The sequence below is a fragment of the Phycodurus eques genome, chromosome 10 (assembly GCF_024500275.1).
Source record: "Phycodurus eques isolate BA_2022a chromosome 10, UOR_Pequ_1.1, whole genome shotgun sequence".
Classification (NCBI taxonomy): Eukaryota; Metazoa; Chordata; class Actinopteri; order Syngnathiformes; family Syngnathidae; genus Phycodurus; species Phycodurus eques.
In genome coordinates this window covers 2,142,097-2,168,469 of record NC_084534.1, presented here as the reverse complement: position 1 = coordinate 2,168,469, position 26,373 = coordinate 2,142,097, and the positions used below count along the sequence as shown (strand labels likewise).

The 26,373-nt window shown below is 43.7% G+C and overlaps 1 protein-coding gene across 15 annotated transcripts in view; it reads right to left on the bottom strand.

The window, feature by feature from the left end:
* Positions 1 to 26,373, bottom strand: part of cadpsa (Ca2+-dependent activator protein for secretion a) — a 215,140-nt gene that overhangs the window by 149,792 nt on the left and 38,975 nt on the right. For all 15 annotated transcript variants that reach the window (XR_009769288.1, XR_009769289.1, XM_061687059.1 and 12 more), the window contains exons 9-11: positions 21,451 to 21,517; positions 13,360 to 13,468; positions 12,641 to 12,853 (exon numbers count right to left, since the gene is read on the bottom strand). Coding sequence is in view for 13 of the 15 variants with exons in the window: in XM_061687059.1 (XP_061543043.1) it covers positions 12,641 to 12,853; positions 13,360 to 13,468; positions 21,451 to 21,517 (389 nt within the window). In the remaining 2 variants the exon portion in view is untranslated. The remainder of the gene's footprint in view (positions 1 to 12,640; positions 12,854 to 13,359; positions 13,469 to 21,450; positions 21,518 to 26,373) is intronic.

Genomic DNA, 26,373 nt, shown 5'->3' with positions numbered 1-26,373 from the left:
TTTAAATCCTGATTTTATTTATGTGGGGGAAAAAACATCACACGACCACCATCATGTTTGACATTTGGTGTGATTAGTTTTTCTGAAATGCTGTGTTACATTTATGCCAGATGTAATGAGAAACACACCTTTCAAAAGGTTCAACTGTTGTCTTGTCCGTCCATAGAATATTCTCCCAAAAGTCTTGAATTATTCAGATGTTTTGTTTTGTTTGTTTTATTTCATTTATTTTTTTGCAAAGTAAGACGAGCCTTATGTGTTTTTTGGTCACCAGTGGTTTTCTCCTTGGAACTCTGCCATGGATGCCATTTTTTTAGATGTAGTCCTGGGTTCCATTATGACCTCTTGGCTAAGTCGTCACTGTGCTTTTGGGATAATTTTTGCAGGATAGCTACTCCTACGAAGATTCACCACTGTTCCATGTTTTCGGCATTTCTGGACAATGGCTCTCAACATGGTTCGCTGGAGTCATAAAGCATTAGAAATGGCTTTGTAACCCTTTTCAGTGTTACATTATTTGTCATTTGTTCTTGAATTTCTTTGGACCATGGCATTTTGTTGCAGATGTAGCGAACATGCTTTCGTAAACTGAGGTGACACAGTGACTCCCCACGGCTTGATAAACGGCATTCTTCGAAGCCGCCCTGCTGTGAGACTCCCCCAACAAGACGCCTAGTGGACCCTAAAGTAAGTAGCAGGTCCCCTCGAAATCTTTGTTTACAGTCATCAGTCCTTTTCTTCGTTTGAACTCGCAACAGTCCAAGAGGGGACCGATTGACGATCGGATGCAAATACAGCAACAAACAATTTGCTAAATATCCAAACGTGCACGCAAGCACCACCCACTAGCGTTTAACCAAGGATAAATCTGTTTTATATTTCATGAACTCTGCAGAAATATTTCAAATGTATGCCTGTGATGTGCCTATTGTTGTCTGTGTCAGTGTGTCAACTTTACAAGCACGATTGCGAGATTTTGAGAATTGTTTGTCTTGACAAATCCAAGATGGCGCCTACCAGTGTGGTCGCCTCAGTAATGCGCTCTCTAGTATTGTTTTTGTTTTTGTGTTTTTCGTTCAAGACATTACACGACTCACTTAGAGACTTGCAAACCATCAAGGAGGCTACTCCGGACTTTCTTTCACCAACTTTCGTAAATCCGCTCAGTTTTTTCACCGAGTTACTTACCGGAGCGGCGTCTGCGGTTTTCGGCACATGGAGGCGAAGGCGGCGCCACAGAGGGAAGCGTGCCGGCATCCAGGTGAAACTCCGCAAGAGAGGACACAGATTGGCGTTCCCGTCGATCCACCTCGAAAATGTACGCTCCCTACCCAACAAAATGGACGAGCTTCATCTTCTGTTAAAGATCAGTAAATACTTCGGACGTTCCGCCGCCATGTGCTTTACGGAGACCTGGCTTTGCGACGCTATACCCGATGGCGGCGTCATGCTTCCCGGCTTCCATATTCATCGAGCAGACCGCGACATGGAATCATCGGGGAAAATAAAGGGCGCCGGGATATGCTTCTACATCAACAAAAAATGGTGTACGGACGTCACGGAGCTCAGCACACAACGCAACCCGCTTTTGGAGTTGCTGTTTTTGAACTGTAAGCCATTCTACTCACTGCGTGAGTTCGCATCATTCACCCTTGCTGGCGTCTACATTCCGCCTCAAGCTAACAAGAACGCCGCACTGCTAATCCTTGCCGAACAAGTCATCCACATTGAAAAAAAACCACCCGGACTCAACCCTCATTATTCTCGGGGACTTTAACAAAGCTAAACTCAACCACGAACTCCCTAAATACAAGCAGCACATCGACTGTCCTACCAGGGAAAATAACATTTTAGACCACTGCTATATTATGCTAAAAAGCGCATACCGTGCAAAACCTCGTGCAGCCCTGGGCTCGTCTGATCACTGCTTAATTCACTTAATACCGACGTACAGGCAAGAACTTAAATGCGCGAAGCCTACAGTGAAAACAGTGAAAAAGTGGACCAATGAAGCAAAGATGGAACTTCAAAGCTGCTTAGACTGCACAGACTGGAGTGAAAATTCAGCTGGCAGTCTGGATGAATATACGGACACTGTTACATCCCATATCAGTTTCTGTGAAGATGTGTGTGTACCAACAAAGTAATTTGACACATTCAACAACAACAAGCCGTGGTTCACTGCTAAACTTAAGCAGCTTCGCCTAGCTAAGGAGGACACATATCAGAGCGGGGACAGGGCCCTGTATAATCGAGCGAGAAACCAGCTGACTAAAGAAATTAACATTCCAAAGAGTAACAATGCAGCAAAGTTGGAAAAACAGTTTAGCGCTAACAACTCAAAATCAGTCTGGCATGCATTCCAATCGCTGACTAATTACAAGCGACGATCCCCCCAAGCTGAGAACAATAGCACACAAGCCAACGACTTGAATACTTTCTACTACAGATTTGAAAAGGACACTTTCACACCTCACACCCATCCGGGCGCACCCCCGACCACAATCACACCTCTGACTTCTGCGTTAACCATCCATGAACAGGATGTGAGACGCATCTTCAAACAACAAAATATTAACAAAGCGGCAGGCCCAGACCATGTGTCCCCATCCTGCCTCAAAGTCTGCGCGGACCACCTCGCTCCAGTCTTCACACAGATCTTCAATAGATCTCTGGAACTGTGCGAAGTACCATCTTGTTTCAAATGCTCCACCATCATTCCAGTCCTCAAGAAACCTGCAATCTCGGGTCTAAATGAGGACAGGCCTGTCCCCTTGACATCTGTGGTCATGAAGTCCTTTGAACGTATCGTGCTGGACCACCTCAAGAGTGTCACAGGTCGCCTGCTGGACCCCCTGCAGTTTGCCTACCAAGCGAACAGGTCTGCGGATGATGCAGTCAACATGGGACTGCACTTCATCCTAGAACACCTCGACAGTGCAGGGACCAACCCGAGGATCCTGTTCGTGGACTTCAGCTCAGCGTTCAACACCATCATCCCTGAATTCCTTTCATCCAAGCTTCTCCAGCTCAGCGTCTCACCTGCCATCTGCAAGTGGATTTACAGCTTCCTGATTTTCAGGACACAGCAGGTGAGTCTGGGGGACACCACCTCATCCACACGCATCATCAGCACTGGGGCGCCCCAAAGTTGTGCCCTCTCTCTGCTGCTCTTCTCTCTCTACACGAACGACTGCCCCTCAGCGCACCCGACTGTCAAACTCTTGAAGTTTGCAGATGACACCACTGTCATCGGTATCATCAAGGACGGTGACGAGTCTGCATATCGACAGGAAGCGGAGCGGCCGACACAACCTGGAGCTGAACACGCTCAAGACTGTAGAGATGATCGTGGACTTCAGGAGGCATCCTTCGCCACAGCTGCCCCTCACGTTGTCCAGCTGCCTTGTGTCAACCGTCGAGACCTTCAAGTTCCTGGGAATTACAGTCACTCAGGACCTGAAGTGGGCGACCAACATCAACTCCGTCCTCAAAAAGGCCCAGCAGAGGATGTACTTCCTGCGGCTTCTGAGAAAGCACGGCTTTGCCACCGGAGCTGCTGAGGCTGTTCTACACAGCCGTGATCGAATCAGTCCTGTGTTCTTCCATCACAGTCTGGTTTGGTGGTGCTACAAAAAAGGACAAACTCCGACTGCAACGGACAATCAAAACTTCTGAAAGGATTGTCGGTACACCCCTACCCACTCTTGAGGACTAGCACGCTGCCAGAACTAAGACAAGAGCGTGCAAAATCCTCTTGCACCCTCCGCATCCCGGTCACCAGCTCTTCCAGCTCCTTCCCTCAGGTAGGCGCTACCGATCAATGCAAACTAGAACTAGCAGACATTCCAACAGCTTCTTCCCTCCTGCGATCAACTTCTTAAACACCTAACCTACAATTCCATTACAACATGCTGGCAATTTTTTGACTTGAGTTCATTGTCACATTTCTGTGGGGCCAATTATACATTACTCGTGCACTCACTGTAGTTGTCTCGCCACGCTGCACTATTTGCATATCTGTTGTTGACCAATACTGGCCACTCATGCCAGAGAAGCATCTGCTCCATTTGCACACTGATTGAGGAGTATCTGCATCATTTGTACAACCAACATTGTCCCAGATTATCGCACAACTCGTCACTTTAAACTGCATACACTCCTTGAAGTCTCGGCGCCCTTTGCACAATGGTCATTGCACCGGACTATTGCAATATTAGTCATTCGAACTGCTAGAGGAATCTGCATCTTTTTGCACAATTGTCAAAAAATAAATAAATAATGTATGATTTGAAACCCATTTTATGAAATGTTGTAGACCAGACTCAAGCTGATGGGTGTGGTCTTGTCTGGTACTCGGTCGTCTTTGACACGCCCCCGGGGTACTTAACCCCTCAGTCCCGCCTTCTCTCGCTCTCTTGTGTTCTTTCTCTTCTCTGGCTTCTGAGCACTTGGTGGCATCTTGAGCACTTGGTGGCATCTCGCCAGCCACAGGCTGGTGTCGGCCACCCCTCGCCCTTGCCCTTTCTTTGTACGGGCACACAGCTCAGTAACCGCGGGCCTTGGGGATGGAGAGCCAGCTCCCTAGCCTCTGTGGAACCCCGCTGGTAAGCCTACCGAACAGTTGCTGTTCGGCTCCCAGCCAAGCGTGAGTTCTCCGAACATGCGAGCGGATCCGGAAAGCAGGCGGGGAGGGAGACGGTCATATACTCCCACGGAGGCGTGACGAACAACAATTTTTCTTCTTCCGCCTCTTTTGTTTTGTTTTATCCATCCATCCATTTTCTGAGCCGCTTCTCATCACTAGGGTCGCGGGCGTGCTGGAGCGTATCCCAGCTATCATCGGGCAGGAGGCGGGGTACACCCTGAACTGGTTGCCAGCCAATCGCAGGCACATATAAACAAACAACCATTTGCCCTCACATTCACACGTACGGGCAATTTAAGTTGTCAATTAACCTAGCATGCATGTTTTTGGGATGTGGCAACCGGAGTGCCCGGAGAAAAAACACGCAGGCACGGGGAGAACATGCAAACTCCACACAGTCGGGGCCGGGGATTGAACCGCGGTCCTCAGAACTGTGAGGCAGACGCTCTAACTGGTCGTCCACCGTGCCGCCTGTTTTATTTTATTTATTTATTTTTATTTTCTTCTTCAACCAAATCTATCTCCGTGCTTCCTGAGATGCGCCCAGAGAGAGACCACTCCCAGAGGCAAGCTGATGTACGGTCGTGAGTAGACACTGCAAGCGTTTGCCAGACTGTACAATATTAGTGCCTAATCATCCATCCATCCATTTTCTGAGCCGCTTCTCCTCACTAGGGTCGCGGGCGTGCTGGAGCCTATCCCAGCTATCATCGGGCCGGAGGCGGTGTACACCCTGAACCGGTTGCCAGCCAATCGCAGGGTACATACAAACAAACAACCATTCACACTCACATTCACCCCTACGGGCAATTTAAGTTGTCAATTAACCAAGCATGCATGTTTTTTGGGATATGGGAGGAAACCGGAGTGCCCGGAGAAAACCCATGCAGACAGGGAGAACATCCAAACTCCACACAGGCGAGGCCGGGAATTGAACCCCGGTCCTCAGAACTGTGAGGCTGACGCTCTAACCAGTCATCACTGTGCCGCCGTGCCTAATCATTTCGGGGAAATTACTAGCCGCAGACAAAACCTCAACTTTGTCCTCTCTCTCTCCCGTCCGCTCACTTTTCCAACTTTTGTCCAACACATGTTCTATTTCCCTTTTCGTATGCCTATTTTCTTTCTTTTTATCATTATTAGTGTTATTTTATTTCTTTAGTTAGACCCCTTTGTCTGTTTCCCTCTAGATCCCTTGTCGATGTCAATAAATATACTATAAAATTCCAGACTGAGTTTCGGTAAACCTCTGTCATCTAGAATTCAAAATTTCATAAAATGTAGCAACCTTCAGATTACGAGTCTGATAGAAAGGTTTCTCGTCACTTTCCCTACATTTTATACATATAAAAAGTGAGGTAGTGCCCCTTTACAAGACCGGAAGTAACACAGGCGTTGCTTACAGCTTATTCTTTTATCCTATATTAATTACGTTTTTAGGTAACCCTCATATACGCTACAAAGATTTTTGCGATATTTTGGCCAACATTTTGTGAGACAGGTTCTATTGAAGTAATTTCTTGATTGAACAGGTCTGGAGGTAATCGGGTTTGGGTTTGGTCAGTGAAAATGAACTCAGCTTTCCCAAAAATGTGATTAGCCACAGTAAATTCATGATTTAACAACAGGGCACTTACTGTACATTTTCACACAGGGCCAAATAACTTGGAATGCCGTATTTTCACGACCATAAGGCGCACTTAAATGTTTTAAATTTTCTCCAAAATGGACGGGGACTTATGTGTGCACCGAGTTGTTGTGTGATGTGCGCTCCGCTCGACTTTTTTTTTTTTTTTAGCATTTCCTGGCGACACGCTGCTTACGCAGAGGAAAAGCGGACGTGGCTGAGGACAGGGGAAGGACACTAAAGCCACGCCCCCAGTAGGGATATAGCGGCAGGTTTTTTTTTTTTTTTTTAACCGCTTTCCTGACTGGGAGCATTTCCAGGTTGTGTATTGTGCAAAACAACATCGGTTTGGCTAAGGACCCCGAGCAGCCGCGAGAGAATTCAAGATCGAATCCATGGTTCGCAAGTGGAGGAAGCAGGAAATTGAGCTTCTCCAAGTCAAGAAGACGAAGCTGAGTTTTCGTGAAAAAAAAAGCAAACAAAACGCGGAAACAACGCGAGGTGGCCCGAGTTGGTAGAACAACTCGAGCAATGGATTAATGAGCAAAGAATAACTCAGGGCTTGCCATCATTCCAGGAGGCTTGACGAACCGCTGGACATCAGTGTAAACAGGGCGTTCAAAGTGAAGTTGTGAGCGGCGTGGAAGTGATGGATGACAGATGGCGAACACAACTTCACTAAGACGAGGAGGCAGCGCCGGGCGAGTTACGCCACCATTTGTGAATGGATTCTGGACGGTAGTTTTTACCTTAATAAATAAAAGCACAGGCGGCACAGTAGCCGTTAGCACATCTGCCTCACAGTTCTGAGGACCCGGGTTTAAATCCGGCCTCACCTGTGTGGAGTTTGCATGTTCTCACTGTCTGCATGGGTTTTCTCTGGGTTTCCTCCCACATCCCAAAAACATGGATGGTAGATTAATTGCAGACTCGAAATTGCCTGTAGGTGTGAATGTGAGTGCAAATGGTTGTTTGTTTAAATGTGCCCTGCGATTGGCTGGTGACCAGTTCAGGGTGTACCCTGCCTCTCGCTCCAGCCCGCCCATGACCCTGGTGAGGATAAGCGGGATGCAAAATGAATGAATGACTAAAAGCACAATTTAAAAACTGCATTATATGTTTACTTGGGTTATCTTTGTCTGATAATTATATTTTTTTGATGATCTTATATATATATATATATATATATACGGCAGAGTTCCAAGACGAAAACCACTGCTGAGCAAAAACAACATTAAGGCTTGTCTCAATTTTGCCAGAAGACATCTTGATGATCCCCAAGACTTGGGAAAATACTCTGTGGTCTGACGAGACAAAAGATGAACTTTTTGAAAGGTGTGTGTCCCATTACATCTGGTGTAAAAATAACACCGCTTTTCAGAAAAAGAACATCATACCAACAGTAAAATATGGTGCTTGGATTGTGATAGTCTGGGGCTGTTTTTTTGCTTCAGGACCTGGAAGACTTTCTTTGCTCAATGGAACCATGAATTCTGCTGACCACTAAAAAATCCTAAAGGAGAATGTCTGGCCATCTGTTTGCTACCTCAAGCTGAAACGAACTTGGGTTCTGCAGCAGGGTAATGATCCAAACCATACCAGCAAGTCCACCTCTGAATTTCTGAAGGAAAAACAAAATGAAGACTTTGGAGTGGCCTCGTCAATGTCCGAGCTGAATCCTATTGAGATGCTGTGACATGACCTTAGAAGGTGATTAATGCCTTTAAACACTCCATTGTGGCTGAATTACAACAATTCTGCAAAGATGAGTGGGCCAAAATTCCTCCACAGTGCTGTAAGAGACTCATAGAAAGTTATTGCAAAGGCTTGATTGCAGTTGTTGCTGATCAGGGTTTTTCTCCGTTAATAATACAAAATTAAAAACTACATTTTGTGTTTACTTGTTGTCTTTGACTAATATTTACATGTTTGATGATGGGAATCATTTAAGTGTTACAAACATGCAAAAAAATAAGAAATCAGAAATGGGGCAAACACTTTTTTTATATATATATGTATATACAGCTCAGTGGCCGACTGGTTAGAGCGTCAGCCTCACAGTTCTGAGGTGCGGGGTTCAATCCCCGTCCCCACCTGTGTGGAGTTTGCATGTTCTCCCCGTGCCTGCGTGGGTTTTCTCCGGGGACTCCGGTTTCCTCCCACATCCCAAAAACATGCATGAATTGGAGACTCTAAATTGCCCGTAGGCATGTCTGTGAGTGCGAATGGTTGTTTGTGTCTATGTGCCCTGCGATTGGCTGGCAACCAGTTCAGGGTGTACCCCGCCTCCTGCCCGATGACAGCTGGGATAGGCTCCAACTCCCGCGACCCGAGTGAGGAGAAGCGATTCAGAAAATGGATGGATGGATGTATATACAGGGATCTCGTTTGATGTGCGTCCCGCATCTGAGACGCACGAAAATAAGCAGGGATACATAAAACATGGTGAATCTGCAACCACAGACGCACAGCATTGCTTACCTACATTTGTGTATGTGTGTGTGTGCATGTGCATGTGTGTGTGTGTGTGTTGCTGAAGTGCTTCAGCAAATCTTTATCAACTAAAAGTACGGGTCCTGTCTCGGTGCTAGCCAATCAGAGGCAGAGGAGGGCAGGTTATCGTTCCATAAATACAACTGAGACTTTTTTCTGGACTCGATAAGTTTTCCTTGTTGTGGCAACACCCAGCATTTTTTGTTTGTACTTCTCAGTGGGAAGTTGCCACTGGGAGCACTTAAAAGTGCATTATATGAAATGCCATTATGAACCAAAACAAAGGTTTTGAACAAACATAACATTTAAAAGGGTTCAGTTATTAAAAGATTTGTTAAATTAAAATATGTAAAATTGTTTGACCCCTCCTTGAACCCTCACCTTATCGTGGTGGAGGGGTTTGTGTGTCCCAATGATCCTAGGAGCTAAGTTGTCTGGGGCTTTATGCCCCTGGCAGGGTCACCCATGGCAAACAGGTCCTAGGTGAGGGACCAGACAAAGCACAGCTCAAAGACCCCTTATGAAGAAGACAAATTATGGACTCAGGTTTCCCCTGCCCGGACGCGGGTCACCGGGGCCCCCCTCTGGAGCCAGGCCTGGAGTTGGGGCTCGAAGGAGAGCGCCTGGTGGCCGGACCTGCACCCATGGGCACAGCCCGAAAGGGTAACGTGGGTCCCCCTTCCCATGGGATCACTACCTGTGGGAGGGGCCATAGGGGTCGGGTGCAATGCGAGCTGGGCGGTGGCCGAAGGCGGGGACCTTGGCGATATGATCCCCGGCTACAGAAGCTGGCTCTAGGGACGTGGAATGTCACCTCACTGGCAGGGAAGGAGCCCGAGCTGGTGTGTGAGGTCGAGAAGTTCTGACTAGATATAGTCGGACTCGCCTCCACACACAGCTTGGGCTCTGGTACCAGTCCTCTCGAGAGGGGTTGGACTCTCTTCCACTCTGCAGTTGCCCACGGTGAGAGGCGCCAAGCAGGTGTGGGTATACTTATTGCTCCCCGGCTCGGCGCCTGTACGTTGGGGTTCACCCCGGTGGATGAGAGGATAGCCTCCCTCCGCCTTCGGGTGGGGGGACGGGTCCTGACTGTTGTTTGTGCCTATGCACCAAACACCAGTTCGGAGTACCCACCCTTTTTGGAGTCCTTGGAGGGGGTGCTGGAGAGCGCTCCAGCTGGGGACTCCATCGTTCTGCTGGGGGACTTCAATGCTCACGTGGGCAATGAAAGTGAGACCTGGAAGGGCGTGATTGGGAGGAACGGCCCCCCCGATCAGAACCCGAGCGGTGTTCTGTTATTGGACTTCTGTGCTCATCACGGATTGTCCATAACGAACACCATGTTCAAACATAAGGGTGTCCACACGTGCACTTGGCACCAGGACACCCTAGGTCGCAGTTCGATGATCGACTTTGTGGTCATGTCATCGGACTTGCGGCCGCATGTCTTGGACACCCTGGTAAAGAGAGGGGCGGAGCTGTCAACTGATCTCCACCTGGTGGTGAGTTGGCTCCGATGGTGGGGGAAGATGCCGGTCCGACGTGGCAGGCCCAAACGTATTGTGAGGGTCTGCTGGGATGAGATCCTGCCCCAAGTGGAAGAGTTCAAGTATCTTGGGGTCTTGTTCACGAGTGAGGGAAGAATGGAACGGGAGATCGACAGGCGGATCGGTGCAGCGTCTGCAGTGTTGCGGACTTTGTATCGATCCGTTGTGGTAAAGAAGGAGCTAAGCCGAAAGGCGAAGCTCTCGATTTACCGGCCGATCTATAGTAGTAGAGCCGCTGCTCCTTCACATCGAGAGATGAGGTGGCTGGGGCATCTGATTCGGATGCCTCCCGGACGCCTCCCTGGTGAGGTGTTCAGGGCACGTCCCAGACCCCGGGGACGACCCAGGACACGCTGGAGAGACTACATCCTTCGGCTGGCCTGGGAACGCCTCTGGATCCCCCCGGAAGAGATGGATGAAGTCTGGGCGTCCCTGCTAAAGCTACTGCCCCCGCGAACCGACCTCGGATAAGCGGTAGAAGACGGATGGAAAATATACTGAGAGAGCGCAGGAGCAATGGATCAAAAAATATTGTACAAACAGTATAAAAGAGAATAACAACTACAATAAAAATCTGCAATATAGGGGTACCGTGAAGCAAGAACCGTGATATAGCGGAGGATTACTGTATCTATATTCCGTGATGAGAAATTGCAGGGACTCCAGGGCAAGTGTAAAATTATCTGTGTGTGTTTGTGTGTGTGTGTGTGTGTGTGTGTACGGAAGTTTTAAGACCCCCTTAAATTTTTCACTCTCTGTTATATTGCAGCGATTTGTGAAAATCATTTAAGGATTTTTTTTCCTCATTAATGTACACACAGCACCCCATATTGACAGAAAAAAACGGAATTGTTGAAAATTTTGCTGCTTTATTAAAAAAGAAAAAACTGAAATATCACACAGCCATAAGTATTCAGACCCTTTGCTGTGACACTCATTTAACTCGGGTGCTCTCCATTTCTTCTGATCATCCTTAAAATAGTTCTACACCTATACTGATTGGACTTGATTAGGAAAGCCACACACCTATCTATATAAGACCTTAGCGCTCACAGTGCATGTCAGAGCAAATGAGAATCATGAGGTCAAAGGAACTGCCTGAAGAGCTCAGAGACAGAATTGTGGCAAGGCACAGATCAAGTTACAAAAAAAATTCTGCTGCCCTTAAGGTTCCATAATCCTGAAATGGAAGACGTTTGTGACGATCAGGACACTTCCTAGAGCTGGCAGAACGGACAAACTGAGCAATTGGGGGAGAAGAGCCTTGGTGAGAGAGGTAAAGAGGAACCCAAAGATCACTGTGGCTGAGCTCCAGAGATGCAGTCGGGAGATGGGAGAAGCCTCTCCTCAGTGCAAGACACATGAAAGCCCGCATGGAGTTTGCTATAAAAAAACACCTGAAGGACTGCAAGATGGTGAGAAATAAGATTTTTCTGGTCTGATGAGACAAAGATAGAACTTTTTGGCCTTAATTCTAAGTGGCATGTCTGGAGAAAACCAGGCACTGCTCATCACCTGTCCAATACAGTCCCAACAGTGAAGCATGGTGGTGGGAGTATCATGCTGTGGGGGTGTTTTTCAGCTGCAGGGACAGGGAGACTGGTTGCAATCGAAGAAAAGATGAATGCGACCAAGTACAGGGATATCCTGGACGAAAAATTTCTCCAGAGTGCTCAGAACATCAGACTGGGCCGAAGGTTCACCTTCAAAAAAGACAATGACTCCCCCAGCACACAGTTAAAATACCGAAGGAGTGGCTTCAGAACAACTCCGTGACTGTTTTTGAATGGCCCAGCCAGGGTCCTGACTTAAACCCAATTGAGCATCTCTGGAAATACCTGAAAATGGCTGCCCACCAACGTTTACCATCCAACCTGACAGAACTGGAGAGGATCTGCAAGGAGGAATGGCAGATGATCCCCAAATCCAGGTGTGAAACAGCATCGTTCCCCAAAAGACTCATGGCTGTATTAGCTCGAAAAGGTGCTTCTACTAAATACTGAGCAAAGGGTCTGAATACTTATGGATGTGTGATATTTCAGTTTTTCTTTTTTCATAAATCTGGAAAATTTTCAACAATTGCGTTTTTTTTTCTGTCAATATGGAGTGCTGTGTGTACATTAATGTGGAAAAAAATAACGTAAATGATTTTAGCAAATGGCTGCAATATAAAAAAGAGTGAAAATTTTCAGGGGGTCTGAATACTTTCCGTCCCCAATCTGTGTGTGTGTGTGTATATATATATATATATATATATATATATATATATATATATATAGAGAGAGAGACAGAGAGAGAGAGAGAGAGAGCGAGTGAAGCACTTACAGAACTGAGATATTGGTGCGTCAAGCTGTGGCGTTGTACCCCCTCGAGAGTTTAGTTTCTGGACTTGGGTGGGGGGAATTGGCTTGTGAGACTGCCCGGTGGCCCGGTACATTGCCTGTACCCATAGAATCCGGTCCTGCTCATCGTCACTGGCAAAGATTACAGTGTCGCCCTCTTTCACAGCATTAAAGAAAGTCCGACCACCATCCAGGCCTGGAGGATACATATATTCCTGATTAAGTGTGTTAAAGTATGAAGTATTACTGTGTGTGTGGGAAAATACACCAAATAACAATCGACAAAAGATAAGCTACAGGGAAACGTACTGCCCACAACATGTAGTTTAATGTTCACAGCATTTGTATAAAGATTTGAGCTTTTGGGGTTCTAAAAATAATATCGTCAGTCTTTTTTTTTTATTATTAGACTGCAGTATGTGCTAAGAACTTAAGTCTCCTTGTCACAGCAATCCTGTATAAGCTATTTTAGTGGTCTATAATACTGGGTGGCCCTTTTTTTTTATCACTGCCAGCCATGCATGCCTGCGGTAGCACTGTGGGCATTAAAGTTTAGCTACTCTCGTATACATTTGTGGCAATGGTGTGAATGTCTTCAGTCTTGTCTCCAGCTTATGTTCTACACAACGCTTGACTTGTAGATTTACTCATAGACGCAATCGCAGTAACAGATGTCAATATTTTTGTTTTACTGTGTGTCACCTGGCTGAGGGTCAGTGTAGTCCACAGTGTAGCCATCCAGTTGGAGCAGCTCTACTGGTTCTGCCTTCTTTTCTCTGTAGCTGCACATCGCGAATGTGTACTGACTCACCTGCAGTGAGCCAAAAAAAGGGACATGCATTAGCGTGGACTCACGGCATGAAAGGGCAATGGGCCAAATTCCCCAATATGTCCATAAGATTTTTTTTTCTTAGAAAGGTTATTAAGGGGAAAAACAAAACATTCACAATAGTTCTTAAACTTAAAAAAAAGTAATTACAATGATATATATAAATTATTACAGTTGAAAAAATATTGTGATTGCCAATATTGACTGTATCATTGTATATATTTGTCGAAAAAAAATCCTTCTGTCACTAATCTGGCATTTATTTTGAAAAAATGTTGGTCATCCGAATTGACCTAAAACAGGAAATGTTTAGTCTAATTCGACTGTATGTGTATATATATTATATTGTATTCATTCATTCATTTTCCGTACTGATTATCCTCACGAGGGTCGCGGGCATGCTGGAGCCTATCCCAACTATCTTCGGGCGAGGGGTGGGGCACACCCTGAACTGGTCGCCAGCCAATTGCAGGGCACATATAGACAAACAACCATTTGCACTTACATTCACACCTACGGACAATTTAGAGTCTTCAATTAACTTAGCATGCATTTTTTTGGGATGTGGGAGGAAACCTGTTACGTAGTATTTTAATCATATAAAAATCATTGTACAGTAGAATCACAGAAAATGAAATGAATAATTATTTTGCTCAGTCATGACACATTTACAGTATATTATTATGTGAAGTGCTCTAAAGAAAACACAATTTTTTGTCTTATAAATTGCACTGATGCAATCAGTATACTAATCTATATACTGCGAACAATGGCACTTATTCCTTAGTTCTGGACTTAAAAAAGATATCTGCCGGAAAAAAAAAAAAAATGCACTCAGTAGTAATTTTAGACCTGTTTTCTGATGAGATATTTGATTTCCAGATTTTGGCCCATCCACATTTTGGTCGAAACCTGTGTGATTGACACATCAGCCTGCTGTCGTCAGTGACAGAAGACGAGCACTTTAACTCACACTAGTACGTGTTCTTGGTTGCTTCACAGATCGATACTGTCGGTCTGTGCCCAGTTCGTCTCTTATTTTAAAGAATTGGAGGTGATTTGAATTGACTCGCGATTCCGTCTGAAAAAATGAATCCCGAAAAAGAATTTTCACATTAGAATGAAAACGAATCAAAGAATAACGTAGAAACAAATAACACATATTTAGTTTACGCCACAGTTACTTACTGTTTCCGGCCGTGCCGCCGCCTTTTTGACTTAATGCACATGCACATACGGTATGCGCAGTTTAGGACGCCGAGTCCTAGCTTTACATGAAAGGGACAATGAATAATTTACCAATTTAAGTTGAACATTTTCTAATATCCTCTAGTATACGATACGCAATTTTCAGAAATAATCTTTAAACAATCAAAAAGCCATACTGTACTTGTAGGCCTGCTAAATTGATAGCAGTCTGTGTTATTATTACTGTACATACAGTAGTTATAAGCGGAAATGTCAAATTGATTCATTTATGCACTTCTTTTAGTTTATGTAAACATTGAAAACGGGCCAATGTCTGACCGGGCCTGATAAAATAGTATTTTCAATTAGCTTTTATTATTATTTTATTTATTTACTTACATTGTCCCAAATCCGTGTTACGTCACACGTCTCACTTTTTTTGAAATTTTTTTTCTTCCTCACTTTTTTTTTTTTTTTTCTGTACCGCTTATCCTCACTAGGGTTCCAGGCGAGAGGCAGGGTACACCCTGAACTGGTCGCCAACCAATCAGAATCCGAATCAGAAATTAGAATCAGAATCATCTTTATTTACCAAGTATGTCAAAAACACACAAGGAATTTGTCTCCAGTAGTTGGAGCTGCTCTAGTATGACAACAGACAGTCAATTGACAGAGAACACTTTTGAGACATAAAGACATAAAAAATACAGTCACTGAGCAATAAAAGGTTACCAGTAATGTGGTAATGCCGGTACAATTTTTTGACCATCGTGCAAAGGACACAGAGACTTCAGGAAATGTGTGCAGTTTAAAGTAACAATCCATCCATCCATCCATCCATTTTCTGAGCCGCTTCTCCTCACAAGGATTGCGGGCGTGGTGGAGCCTATCCCAGCTATCATCGGGCAGGAGGCGGGGTACACCCTGAACTGGTTGCCAGCCAATCGCAGGGCATTAAAGTAACTAGCAGTGCGATAATCTGGCAAAATCTCGATTGTGCAAATGTTGCAGATGCTACTCAGGCACATGAGTGGCTAGTATTGGTCAACAACAGATATGCAAATAGTGCAGCATGGCGAGACTATTACAGTGAGTGCATGAGTAATATATAATTGGCCCGACAGAAATGTGACAACAAACACAAGACAAAATTGGCAGCATGTTGCAATGGAATTGTAAGTTAACTGTTTAAGAAGTTAATGGCAAGGGGGAAGAAGCTGTTGGAATGTCTGCTTGTTTTAGTTTGCATTGTTCTGTTGCGCCTACCTGAGGAAAGGTGCTGGAAGAGATGGTGACCAGGATGTGGAGGGTCCAAGAGGATTTTGTATGCTCTTGTCTTAGTTCTAGCAGCGTGCAAGTCCTCAAGGGTGGGTAGTGGGGTACTGACAATCTTTTCAGCAGTTTTGATTGTCCATTGCAGTCGGAGTTTGTCCTTTTTTGTAGCACCACCAAACCAGACTGTGATGGAAGAACACAGGACTGATTCGATCACGGCTGTGTAGAACATGCCTCAAGCAGCTCCGGTTGGCAAAGCCAGTGCTTTCCTCAGAAGCTGCAGGAAGTACATCTTCTGCTGGGCCTTTCTGAGGATGGAGTTGATGTTGATCGCCCACTTCAGGTCCTGAGAGACTGTTATTCCCAGGAACTTGAAGGTCTCGAAGGTTGACACAGGGCAGTTGGACAGCGTGAGGGGCAGTTGTGGCGAAGGATGCCTCCTGAAGTCCACGATCATCTCTACAGTCTTGAGCATGTTCAGCTCCAGGTTGTGTCGGCCGCACCACAGCTCCAGCCGCTCCGCTTCCTGTCGATATGCAGACTCGTCACCATCCTTGATGAGGCCGATGACAGTGATGTCATCTGCAAACTTCAGGAGTTTGACAGCCGGGTGCGTTGAGGTGCAGTCGTTCGTGTAGAGAGAGAAGAGCAGCGGAAAGAGGACACTACCTTGGGTCGCCCCGGTGCTGATTGTGTGTGTAGATGAGGTGGTGTCCCCCAGACTCACCTGCTGTGTCCTGAAAATCAGGAAGCTGTAAATCCACTTGCAGATGGCAGGCGAGAAGCTGAGATGGAGAAGCTTGGATGAGAGGAGTTCGGTGATGATGGTGTTGAATGCAGAGCTGAAGTCCACGAACAGGATCCTTGCGTAGGTCCCCGCGCCGTCGAAGTGTTCTAGGAAGAAGTGCAGTCTCATGTTGACTGAAGCATCCGCAGACCTGTTTGCTCGGTAGGCGAACTGCATGGGGTCCAGCAAGGACCTGTGACACTCTCGAGGTGGTCCGGCACGAGGCGTTCAAAAGGACTTCATGGTCACAGATGTCAAGGCGAACGGGCTGTAGTCATTTAGACCCGAGATTGCAGGTTCCTTGGGGACTGGGATGATGGTGGAGCGTTTGAAACAGGATGGTACTTCACACAGATCCAGAGATATGTTGCAGATCTGTGTGAAGACTGGAGTGAGCTAGTCCACGCAGACTTTGAGGCAGGATGGGTTTGCGATTGTAATGCATGCCAGACTGATTTAAAGTCATTAGTGGTAAACTGTTTTTCTAACTTTACTGCATAGTTTCTCTTTGCAATATTTATTTAGTCAGCTGGTTTGTACCGCGATTATACAGGGCCCAATACCCAGTTCGATATGCGTCCTCTTTAGCCTGCACAGTTTCTGAAGTTTGGCGGTGAACAACGGCTTGTTATTGAATGTGCGAAATGACTTTCATGGTACACACACCTCTTCAAAGAAACTGATATAGGATGTGACAGTGTCCGTATATTCATCCTGACTGCTAGCTGAATTTTCAAAGACACTCCAGTCTGTGCACTCTTTACTGGTCTTTGTCAGAAGACGAAGCTCGTCCATTTATTGGGTAGGGAGCGTAGATTCGCGAGGTGGATCGACGGGAACGCCAATATTGCAGAGCTTAACTTGGATGCCGTTGCGCTTCCCCCTTCGTTGCCTATGTCTCCATCCGCCATAGACCGTAGCCTTCCCCCTTGAGTAACTCGGGGAAAAAACTGAGCGGATTTACGAAAGTTGGCGAAAGTCCGAGGTGGACTCCCTGATGTTAAGCAAATCTTCCATTGTGTAAGTGAGTTGAGTAATGTCTACAAAGATGAATGAAAAATACAAAAACCTATACTAGAGGCAATACTAGAGAGCACGTAACCGAGGCGTCCACACGAATAAGCACCATCTTGCATCTTGCATCAATCACAGGTCACACATAAACAAACAACCATTCGCACCCGCATTCACACCTACGGGCAATTTAGAGTCTTCAATCAACCTACCATGCATGTTTTTGGGATGTGGGAGGAAACCGGAGTACCCGGAGAAAACCCATGCAGGCACGGGGAGAACATGCAAACTCCACACAGGCAGGCGAGGCCGGGATTTGAACCCAGCACTCAGATCTGTGAGGAAGATGCTCTAACCAGTCGCCCACCGTGCCGCCATTTTTTCCCTCCACTGACATAAATACCTTTGAAGTAATCTTATATATCTGCTATATAGTCCATAGTTTCTTTGTAATTTTGGTCCAATTCCATGCATAGAATAGTACAATATCCCTCCTTCTTTTGGCTTGTTGCAATGTCATGAATATAAAAATTTGCATTTCTAATCTCTTCTCGTTCCAGATCAGTTTCTTCAAGTTTATTGCAGCACTCAAACAATCAACAATTCAAATACGTTCACTTTATTAGTTACATTTCAATCAAGAGAAATAAAGAAATAATAAAAAGTAAAAAGCGTGCAAAAATAATGTTGTTTTGTGAAATTGTTTTTTGAGGCTTATTCTCCTTTCTTGTCCCATGAGGGATGTTTTGTTTTCACATCAGTGCACCCCTTGTCCTTTATCATTTAATATCAATAAATGCTTAACATGTAAAATATTTATGCACAAGGCCAGTACTGATTAATATATTGGCTATACTTTGAAATGTAACATGACGGCCATAGTCTATGCTAGTAATGGGAAGTGTAGTGACACTGCTGCTACAGTTGCTGCCAGTCATACTGGCCTGTCGTCACAAATCAACAGGCCTGGCCAATCAGCCTCTGTCGCCACCTCTGTTGCTGCAAGTGGCAGCTCTCACTCTAACTGCAGCTGCATTCTGGGAGTGTGTGTGTGTGTACGTGTGACAAATGAGATTCCAAACGGCAACACTGATGAGACCTGCGGCAAAGTAAAGGATGGAGGGACTCTACAGCAGTTCCCTGGCCTTTAGGAAACCACAAAGGCAAATCTGACACTAAATTACAGCCCCCACCCGCCACCCCAAAACACCATTCCTTTCTCCCACTGCCTTTCTCTGCATGGTTCTCCTTCTATTGAACTCTCATCTGTCACTCGGTACAGACAAGCGAAAAGTAGATGTACCGTCATTTAGCTTCATCATTATCGAAAAAACACAAGTGAATGCCCAAGTTCATTTGTTGTATGTGGTGTTTAGAAATGTAGAATGCAAAATCTGAACTGCAAAGGGTGCTTAAATAAAACAAAAAACAAAACATGATGTCATGAAATAAACAAAAATGAAAACCTAAAATAAAAACCTCATAAACATACAAAAAATATCCCAAAAACATGTGGAACCAGTATACATTTTTCTATTAAACTGGTTAAGTAATTGTGTTTCTCTCTGGATTTGATAGAATAGAATAGAATGCCTTTATTGTCATTGTATGGGCAGATACAATGAAATTGGGGAGCATTCCACGACAAAATTATACAGTATGTTCCCATACCCAAGTGTATTTTGGGGGCAGCTTATGCAAGGATTTATGAAGAAAAAAAATAAAGAACAAAATAACCAAAGCCATTATAATGATGAATATGAATGATGAATATTTTATATCTATCATATTATAAAACTGTAGCATCACAAAAAATGCCATCAATCAATCAATAATTTCACACTTAAATGTCTCTCAGTATTCTGTTGAGTGTTCTTCAGATATCGTTGATTGATGAAACATTTTTATTGAAATGTAAGGACTTTTAAGTTAAATTCTATTTTTAAATAAAAAAATGGCTTGTGAATGATGATCAATATATTGTATTTTTAAAGTCAGTAAGAAAGCATGTGGACATACGTGCCAGTACTTTCAGACCGGTGTCACGCAAAGCTTTACTTGTATCTGTAATCTGTCTGAAAGATCTGAGGAGGGACACTCAGTCCCGTGCTGATTAAGAGAAGTGTAGAAAGAAGGAGGAGGCGGCGGAGGAGGAGGTGATGTGAGGACAGCAATAAATGTGAATGATGAGGATGGAACGCATAAAATCCAGGTGATGAACATCTGAAATTTCAACACAGAGCTCAGGTCATTGTTGTTTTTTCGTGTTAATTTGTATTTTTTAAATGAGAGAGATTTTTGGAAATACTATTTTGGAATTTAGTCATGGAAATAGTTTCTCTCACAGTCTGTAAAGATATTTAAATGATTTTCATGGCAGTTTATAGTATTCTATTTTAAAATTAATTATGCACTACAGTAGCAGCCCTCTTGACTTACAAGAATGCGACAAAATACAGTATGTTGTTTTACTAATTAATATACGTACTGTAAATGCAGTGACAGTTCATCTTGCAATGCTATCTTCATATTTTGTGACCAAAAGATGCTCACTCACATTTAAGTTTAACACATAAAAGACTGTGTGGCAACACAATGCTAATACTGCAATATATGCATTGCATTCTTGCCATGCTATTGATTGTGGACAGATTCTATATGATCAAAATTATATTGAGTAGGTTGAGTCCCAGTTCAGGCATTCCTATGTGGAATTTGTCCGCTCTACCCATGGTTGCATGGGGTTTCCTCAGGCACTTTTTCCAAAAAACGTACGTTGGGTTAATTGAAGACTTAAATTGAGAATTGCTGTTTGTCCTATATACGCCCTACAATTGCCTGGCGACCACACTGGACACAGCCACGCACATTTTGAAGTGCAAATTATATCAAAAAGCAGTTAAAAGCGCATACACAACGAAAGATGGATAAAGTGATCTTTTATGTTGCTGTATGCGCACATGGTCACACTTAAACACACTTGAGTGCATAGTCGATTGACTCGTATTTGTCAGTTGCAATATATTTAGCTAGAAGCAACCAAGAGGTTTCAAGTTGGCAGTGCTCAGGCTTTTCTAGCTCCAAGTGTTAGGCCAGCTAGTGTTCATTCGACTTTGTCAATCCCCTGTCAACATGTAGCTCTGAGACAAATTCTCTCCAACGCACAAGAGAGACAGGCAAACCCCCACCCCACCCCGCACGCCTGCATGCGGCCCATGTCCTGATGCAGTCACCAGGAAATGGCTGCTACCAGCCTGTTCAGCCCCCCAAACTCCCAGCAAAAAGCCTGCTTGGCTTCTCCATCATTCCTGTGACAGCCAAGGGACGACAGCTTGGCCGCATCTCCCTTCTGCACTGCCCCGTCGGCAACAACGAAGAGTGTAATGCTTAACCTTCTTCACTGTGTATGACCAGGTACCAAAAACCATAATCTATTAACCTTATTCATTTACTTGGTTAGAAGGTGAATATTTTCTGATTTGATATAATTTACAAAATGATAACATTGAATCCTTGAATTCTCAATCTTACACTTATTTTAAATGTAATCTAATAATAATGTCAATGTAATTATAGTTCTATGTTACAGGATACCAATAAATATTTCCACATTTTATGCATTGATTTGTGTTATAAAGTACCCAAACTTTGTAGGAACCACGGGTTTTTTTTTTTTTGGGGGGGGGGGGGCTGCGCTTACCTGAACTAGAACAAAGAATCGTTTCTTCCATCTTTTCCATACATTTTTGCCAATGGCCCACAAGTACCTGTGTGGTTAAAAACAACAACACATCGACATGAAATTATACAAAACATGATGTTTAATGACATTTCCAACAGTGTGATTTTTTGTTTTTCAACTGTTAAAACTAGACTTAGTGAGCTATTTTCTTCCTGCAAAGGTAAGAGTGGTTATTTTGATTTTCTGTGACAGTTGCATAAGGACCCACAAAGAGGCTGGAGAACAAATAGACTGTATTCTATTCTACTAGGACATCACATGGTTGAACTGGGTTACTACAACCAGAGAAATCCCAGCAGGGTTTTCTTGATATACAATTTTGTTTTTCTGTTTTCTGTTTTTCTATAATTGGATCACCACTTGTGAAGATTGGTTTAAAAGCTGAAAAAAAAAAAAACAACAACAACAACAGTAATCATAAATAAATAAGAATAAGAATAACAATAAACTGAAAAACAAACAGAGAAGTGGGTGAGAGGGATTTTATTTTCAAAGATCATCCGAAGGTGAGGACCCATGTTCGCTGCCGCTCACAGGCTCCTGTGAGAGAAACTGATGAGCTTGCTTCAGTCTGCCTTTCCCCTTGGCCCTTCGCTAAGGTGCATTTGCTTTTCGGTCTAAATAAGACATCTGCGAGCTGACTTAAAAGAGGCTTGCTTGTTTGGTGCTGCAAGTGCATGAGTACGTGGCACCGAATGGCAACGGGGGCATCTTTCACTGAAGCCTGGCAGCCTCCTCTCAAACAAAACATTGATGCAACGGAGGAAAGGAGAAGGGCACACAAAGCCTCCGCAATACGACAATAAATAAATATTTGAAGTGTGGTAAATTAGGGGTCTTCTCTTTTGGAAACAAAATATAAAACAGTGGATTCGTTCTTGAGACTCAATATGTTGCATGGGTCATTTTAATGTCATTTATGAAAAACACAAAAAAGGCATTTGTGGCAATTTTAAGGGGTTTGTGCAACCTCAGCCATTTTCTTATTTTTACAGTATCAGTTGTAAAGCATCTTCTTATCATCACTGGCTGTTTTCTGCTCCTTTGTCCACCGTTTTGTCGAACGATTATGACGTTGGTTGCCTTTTGATGATGTATCGGTGAGAAGAGCGCAACCTGAACGTCCATACTGTGCTCTTATCCAGTTCATATCTACTGTTCATATGGGTCAGATATGAAAACAGAATTGTACAGTTCACATTGACATGAAAAAAATCATATACTTGTCAAATTCAGAAAAAACCCACCCCAAAAAAAAAAACAAATTTAATTGACGTGCAGGGTGAACATAGCCTTAGTGTTTTCAGAGTTTTTTTTTTTTTTTTTTTTTTGCTTCTTCGATAAAAAAAACTCTTACTTTATCACTCAAGCTGTCTTGCCACTAATTATGCCTAATTATGTTATTTCAATACACCAGAGAGATCTGTGAGCTATAGTTCCGGGATGAGGCAGCCATTTTATATTCACACAATAGCAGACAGGAAACTAAATTGCCTTATTTCTGAGATATGAATAACTATGAACGAATTTGCGAATGTGTCCGAACTATTGCATGTCTTTTCTGCTATTACGATTGTACAAAGTCAAGAGTGTAATGTCGGATCATTTATGCAATTGCGGCCGCAACTTGTGCAACCCACACATTTTGTTATGAAGCTGTTTTTACCATGATGTACTTTTTGCAAATCATGTTCAACCTACCATATATTCACGACCATAAGGCGCACCGTATTAAAAGGCGGAGTCTCAGTTACGGGGTCCATTTCTGTCTTTAACACATACATAAGGTGTACCGTATTATTGGGCGCAGGCATGGTAAAACATACGCTGGCCTAAAATATACGGTAGCATGCATGCACGCTAAAACATACCCGAGCATGCATGCAAAACAATTTGTTTTTAACTGGGGGCGCACCCTTCCGCCTTTAACGTCCGCATGCTGTCCTCAGTCACGTCCGCCTTTCCTCTATATAAGCAGAGTGTCGGCAGGAAATGCTCCCAGTCAGTCAAGCGGAGCGCTCATCAAAGTCAGACAACAACATTTACAGATTTTGGAACTCGGTGCACACATAAGCGCCGCATTATAAGGCGCCCCGACCATTTCGGAGAAAATGCAAGACTTTTGAGTGTGCCTTATGGTTGTGAAAATACGGTATATTTAATTGAATACACTACAAAGACAATATATTTAATTTTCAAACTGATAAACTTTATTGTTTTTAGCAAATAATCATTAACTTGGAATTTTATGGCTGCAACAGGTTCCAAAAAAGCTGGGACAGGGTCACGTTTACCACTGCGTTACATCACCTTTTCTTTTAACAACATTAAATAAACATAAACTGAGGTTGTTGAAGCTTTGTCGGTGGAATTATTTCCCATTCTTGCCTTAGGTACAGCTTCAGCTGTTCAACAGTCCGGGCTCTCCGTTGTCGTATTTTACGCTTCATAATGTGCCACACATTTTCAAGGGGAGACAGGTCCGGACTGCAAGCAGGCCAGTCGAGTACCTGCACTCTTTTACAACGAAGCCACGCTGTTGTAACACGTGCAGAATGTGGTTTGGCATTGTCTTGCTGAAATAAGCAGGGGCGTCCATGAAAAAGACGTTGCTTGGATGGCAGCATATGTTTCTCTAAAACCTGTATGTACCTATCAGCATTAATGGTGCCTTCCCAGATGTGTAAATTACCCATGCCAGTGGCACTAACACAGCCCCATACCATCACAGATGATGACTTTTGAATTTTGCGTCCATAACAGTCCGGATAGTTCTTTTCCTCTTGGGCCTGGAGGACACGACACGACAATTTGAAATGTGGACTCGTCGGACCACAGAACACTTTTCCACTTTGCATCACTCCATCTTCGATGAGCTCGGCCCCACAGAAGCCGGCGGGGTTTCTGGGTGTTGTTGATAAATGGCTTTTGCTTTAGATAGCAGAGTTTCAAGTTGCACTTACGGATGTAGCGCCGAACTGTTTTTACTAACATTGGTTTTCTGAAGTCTTCCTGAGCCCATGGGGTGATATCCTTTACACATTTATGTCGTTTTTTTACATGCAGTGCCGCCTGAGGGATCGAAGGTCACGGGCATTCAATGTTGGTTTTTGGCCTTGCCGCTTCCATGCAGTGATTTCTCCAGATTCTCTGAACCTTTTGATGATATTATGGACCGTAGATGATGAAATCCCTAAATTCCTTGCAATTGTACGTTGAGTAACATTGTCCTTAAAGTGTTTGACTATTTTCTCACGCACTTGTTCACAAAGAGATGAACCTTGATGAATCTTTGCTTGTGAATGACATGCTAGTGGCATGCGTGAGTCCGTTTTTGTTTATCGAAGCAAAAGTGGAAAGTATGAAACAAAATACAATACATTTTTGACAATTCATAACGACAACAGATCAAATGTAGTACTTATCTAGAAGAGCCAGGGCGTGATGTTGGCATCACGAAACAGTTGGCCGTCGACATATAGCTTTTCGACAACTAACCACGCACGTTTGCCTATTTTCTCATGCCCCATCTTTGCTTGTGAATGACTGAGCATTCAGGGAAACTCCTTTTCTACCCAATCATGGCACCCACCTGTTCCCAATTAGCCTGTTCACCTGTGGGATGTTCCAAAACACCTGTTTGATAAACATTCCTCAACTTTCTCAGTCCTTTTTGACACTTGTCCCAGCTTTTTTGGAACGCGTTACAGCCATAAAATTCTAAGTTAATGATTATTTGCTAAAAACAATAAAGTTCATCAGTTTGAACGTTAAATATTTTATGTTTTTGTAGTGTATTCAATTCAATATTGTTTGAACATGATTTGCAAATCATTGTATTCTGTTTTTATTGATGTTTAACACAACGTCCCAACTTCATTGGAATTGGGTTGTATTTACAGTATATAGAAAAAAAGCCTAAAGCTCTCATGCATGTTTTTCTAGCATCAGTAGTCAAAATGATGGATCTCAGAAAAAAAAAATATTTGGCTTAAAAACTATTAAATTCAATATAACACTAGTTTTACAATCCAATTGTTAATATTCTGACGTGTGTGTGATTTTGCTTGTTTGATTACTGTGTAGTAACCCCAGACAACCACAAGAGGAAAGCAAAGCATCTACAGTACATGTAATAATACCACACATGATTAATAAATGTTGCATTCATAGATTCAAAAGTAACAGCTCCATAAACTAAAAACAGACATCTGTGAAAAACAAAAATAAATTCAACAATTTGATGGCTTCATGGCTGTTCATTCATGCTTCAAAAGCTCAGCAAATTTACCTCATGTTTTTGTCATATTCATACAGAGCACCTATGGTGACATTGAAGGAAAAAAACGGCATTCCCTCACAAAATACTTTAGTTTATTGCCAACAATGGAGCGGATTCATCCATTGGAGGGGGTAATTGAGTCAAAAGTGCAACATCTCAAGTAATTGCTCAACACAAGAGAACACTTGTCAGTCCTAGTTGAATTCAGTCGCATGTTTTTTTGTTTTTTGTTGACTTGCTTCTGATTAGATTTAGTTTGTTGCATGCTTTTGTCAAGTTTTCCCGTGTGACATGTTCATGTCTTGTCCGATCATTGGGGTTACTGCCAGATTGCGTAAACCAATCAGCTCCTTCCACCTACTCATGTCCTGTCCAGGTGTTCCTCCTTGTCTCGTCAAAGCAGGGTTCTTTCGATCTGTGTTGCTGCATTGTCATTTGTCAAATGTTGTCATAGTCCTTCTCCTGTCATGTTTCTTAGTAATCAGGAGTTTGGTTTCTCTGTTTCTTTGTTACTTTCAATTGGGATTTTTGGACTTTGTTAATTTAGCGTTTGCTCCGTGATTCTCGGTTGCCTTCTTTGTTGTTGAAATTCAAATACC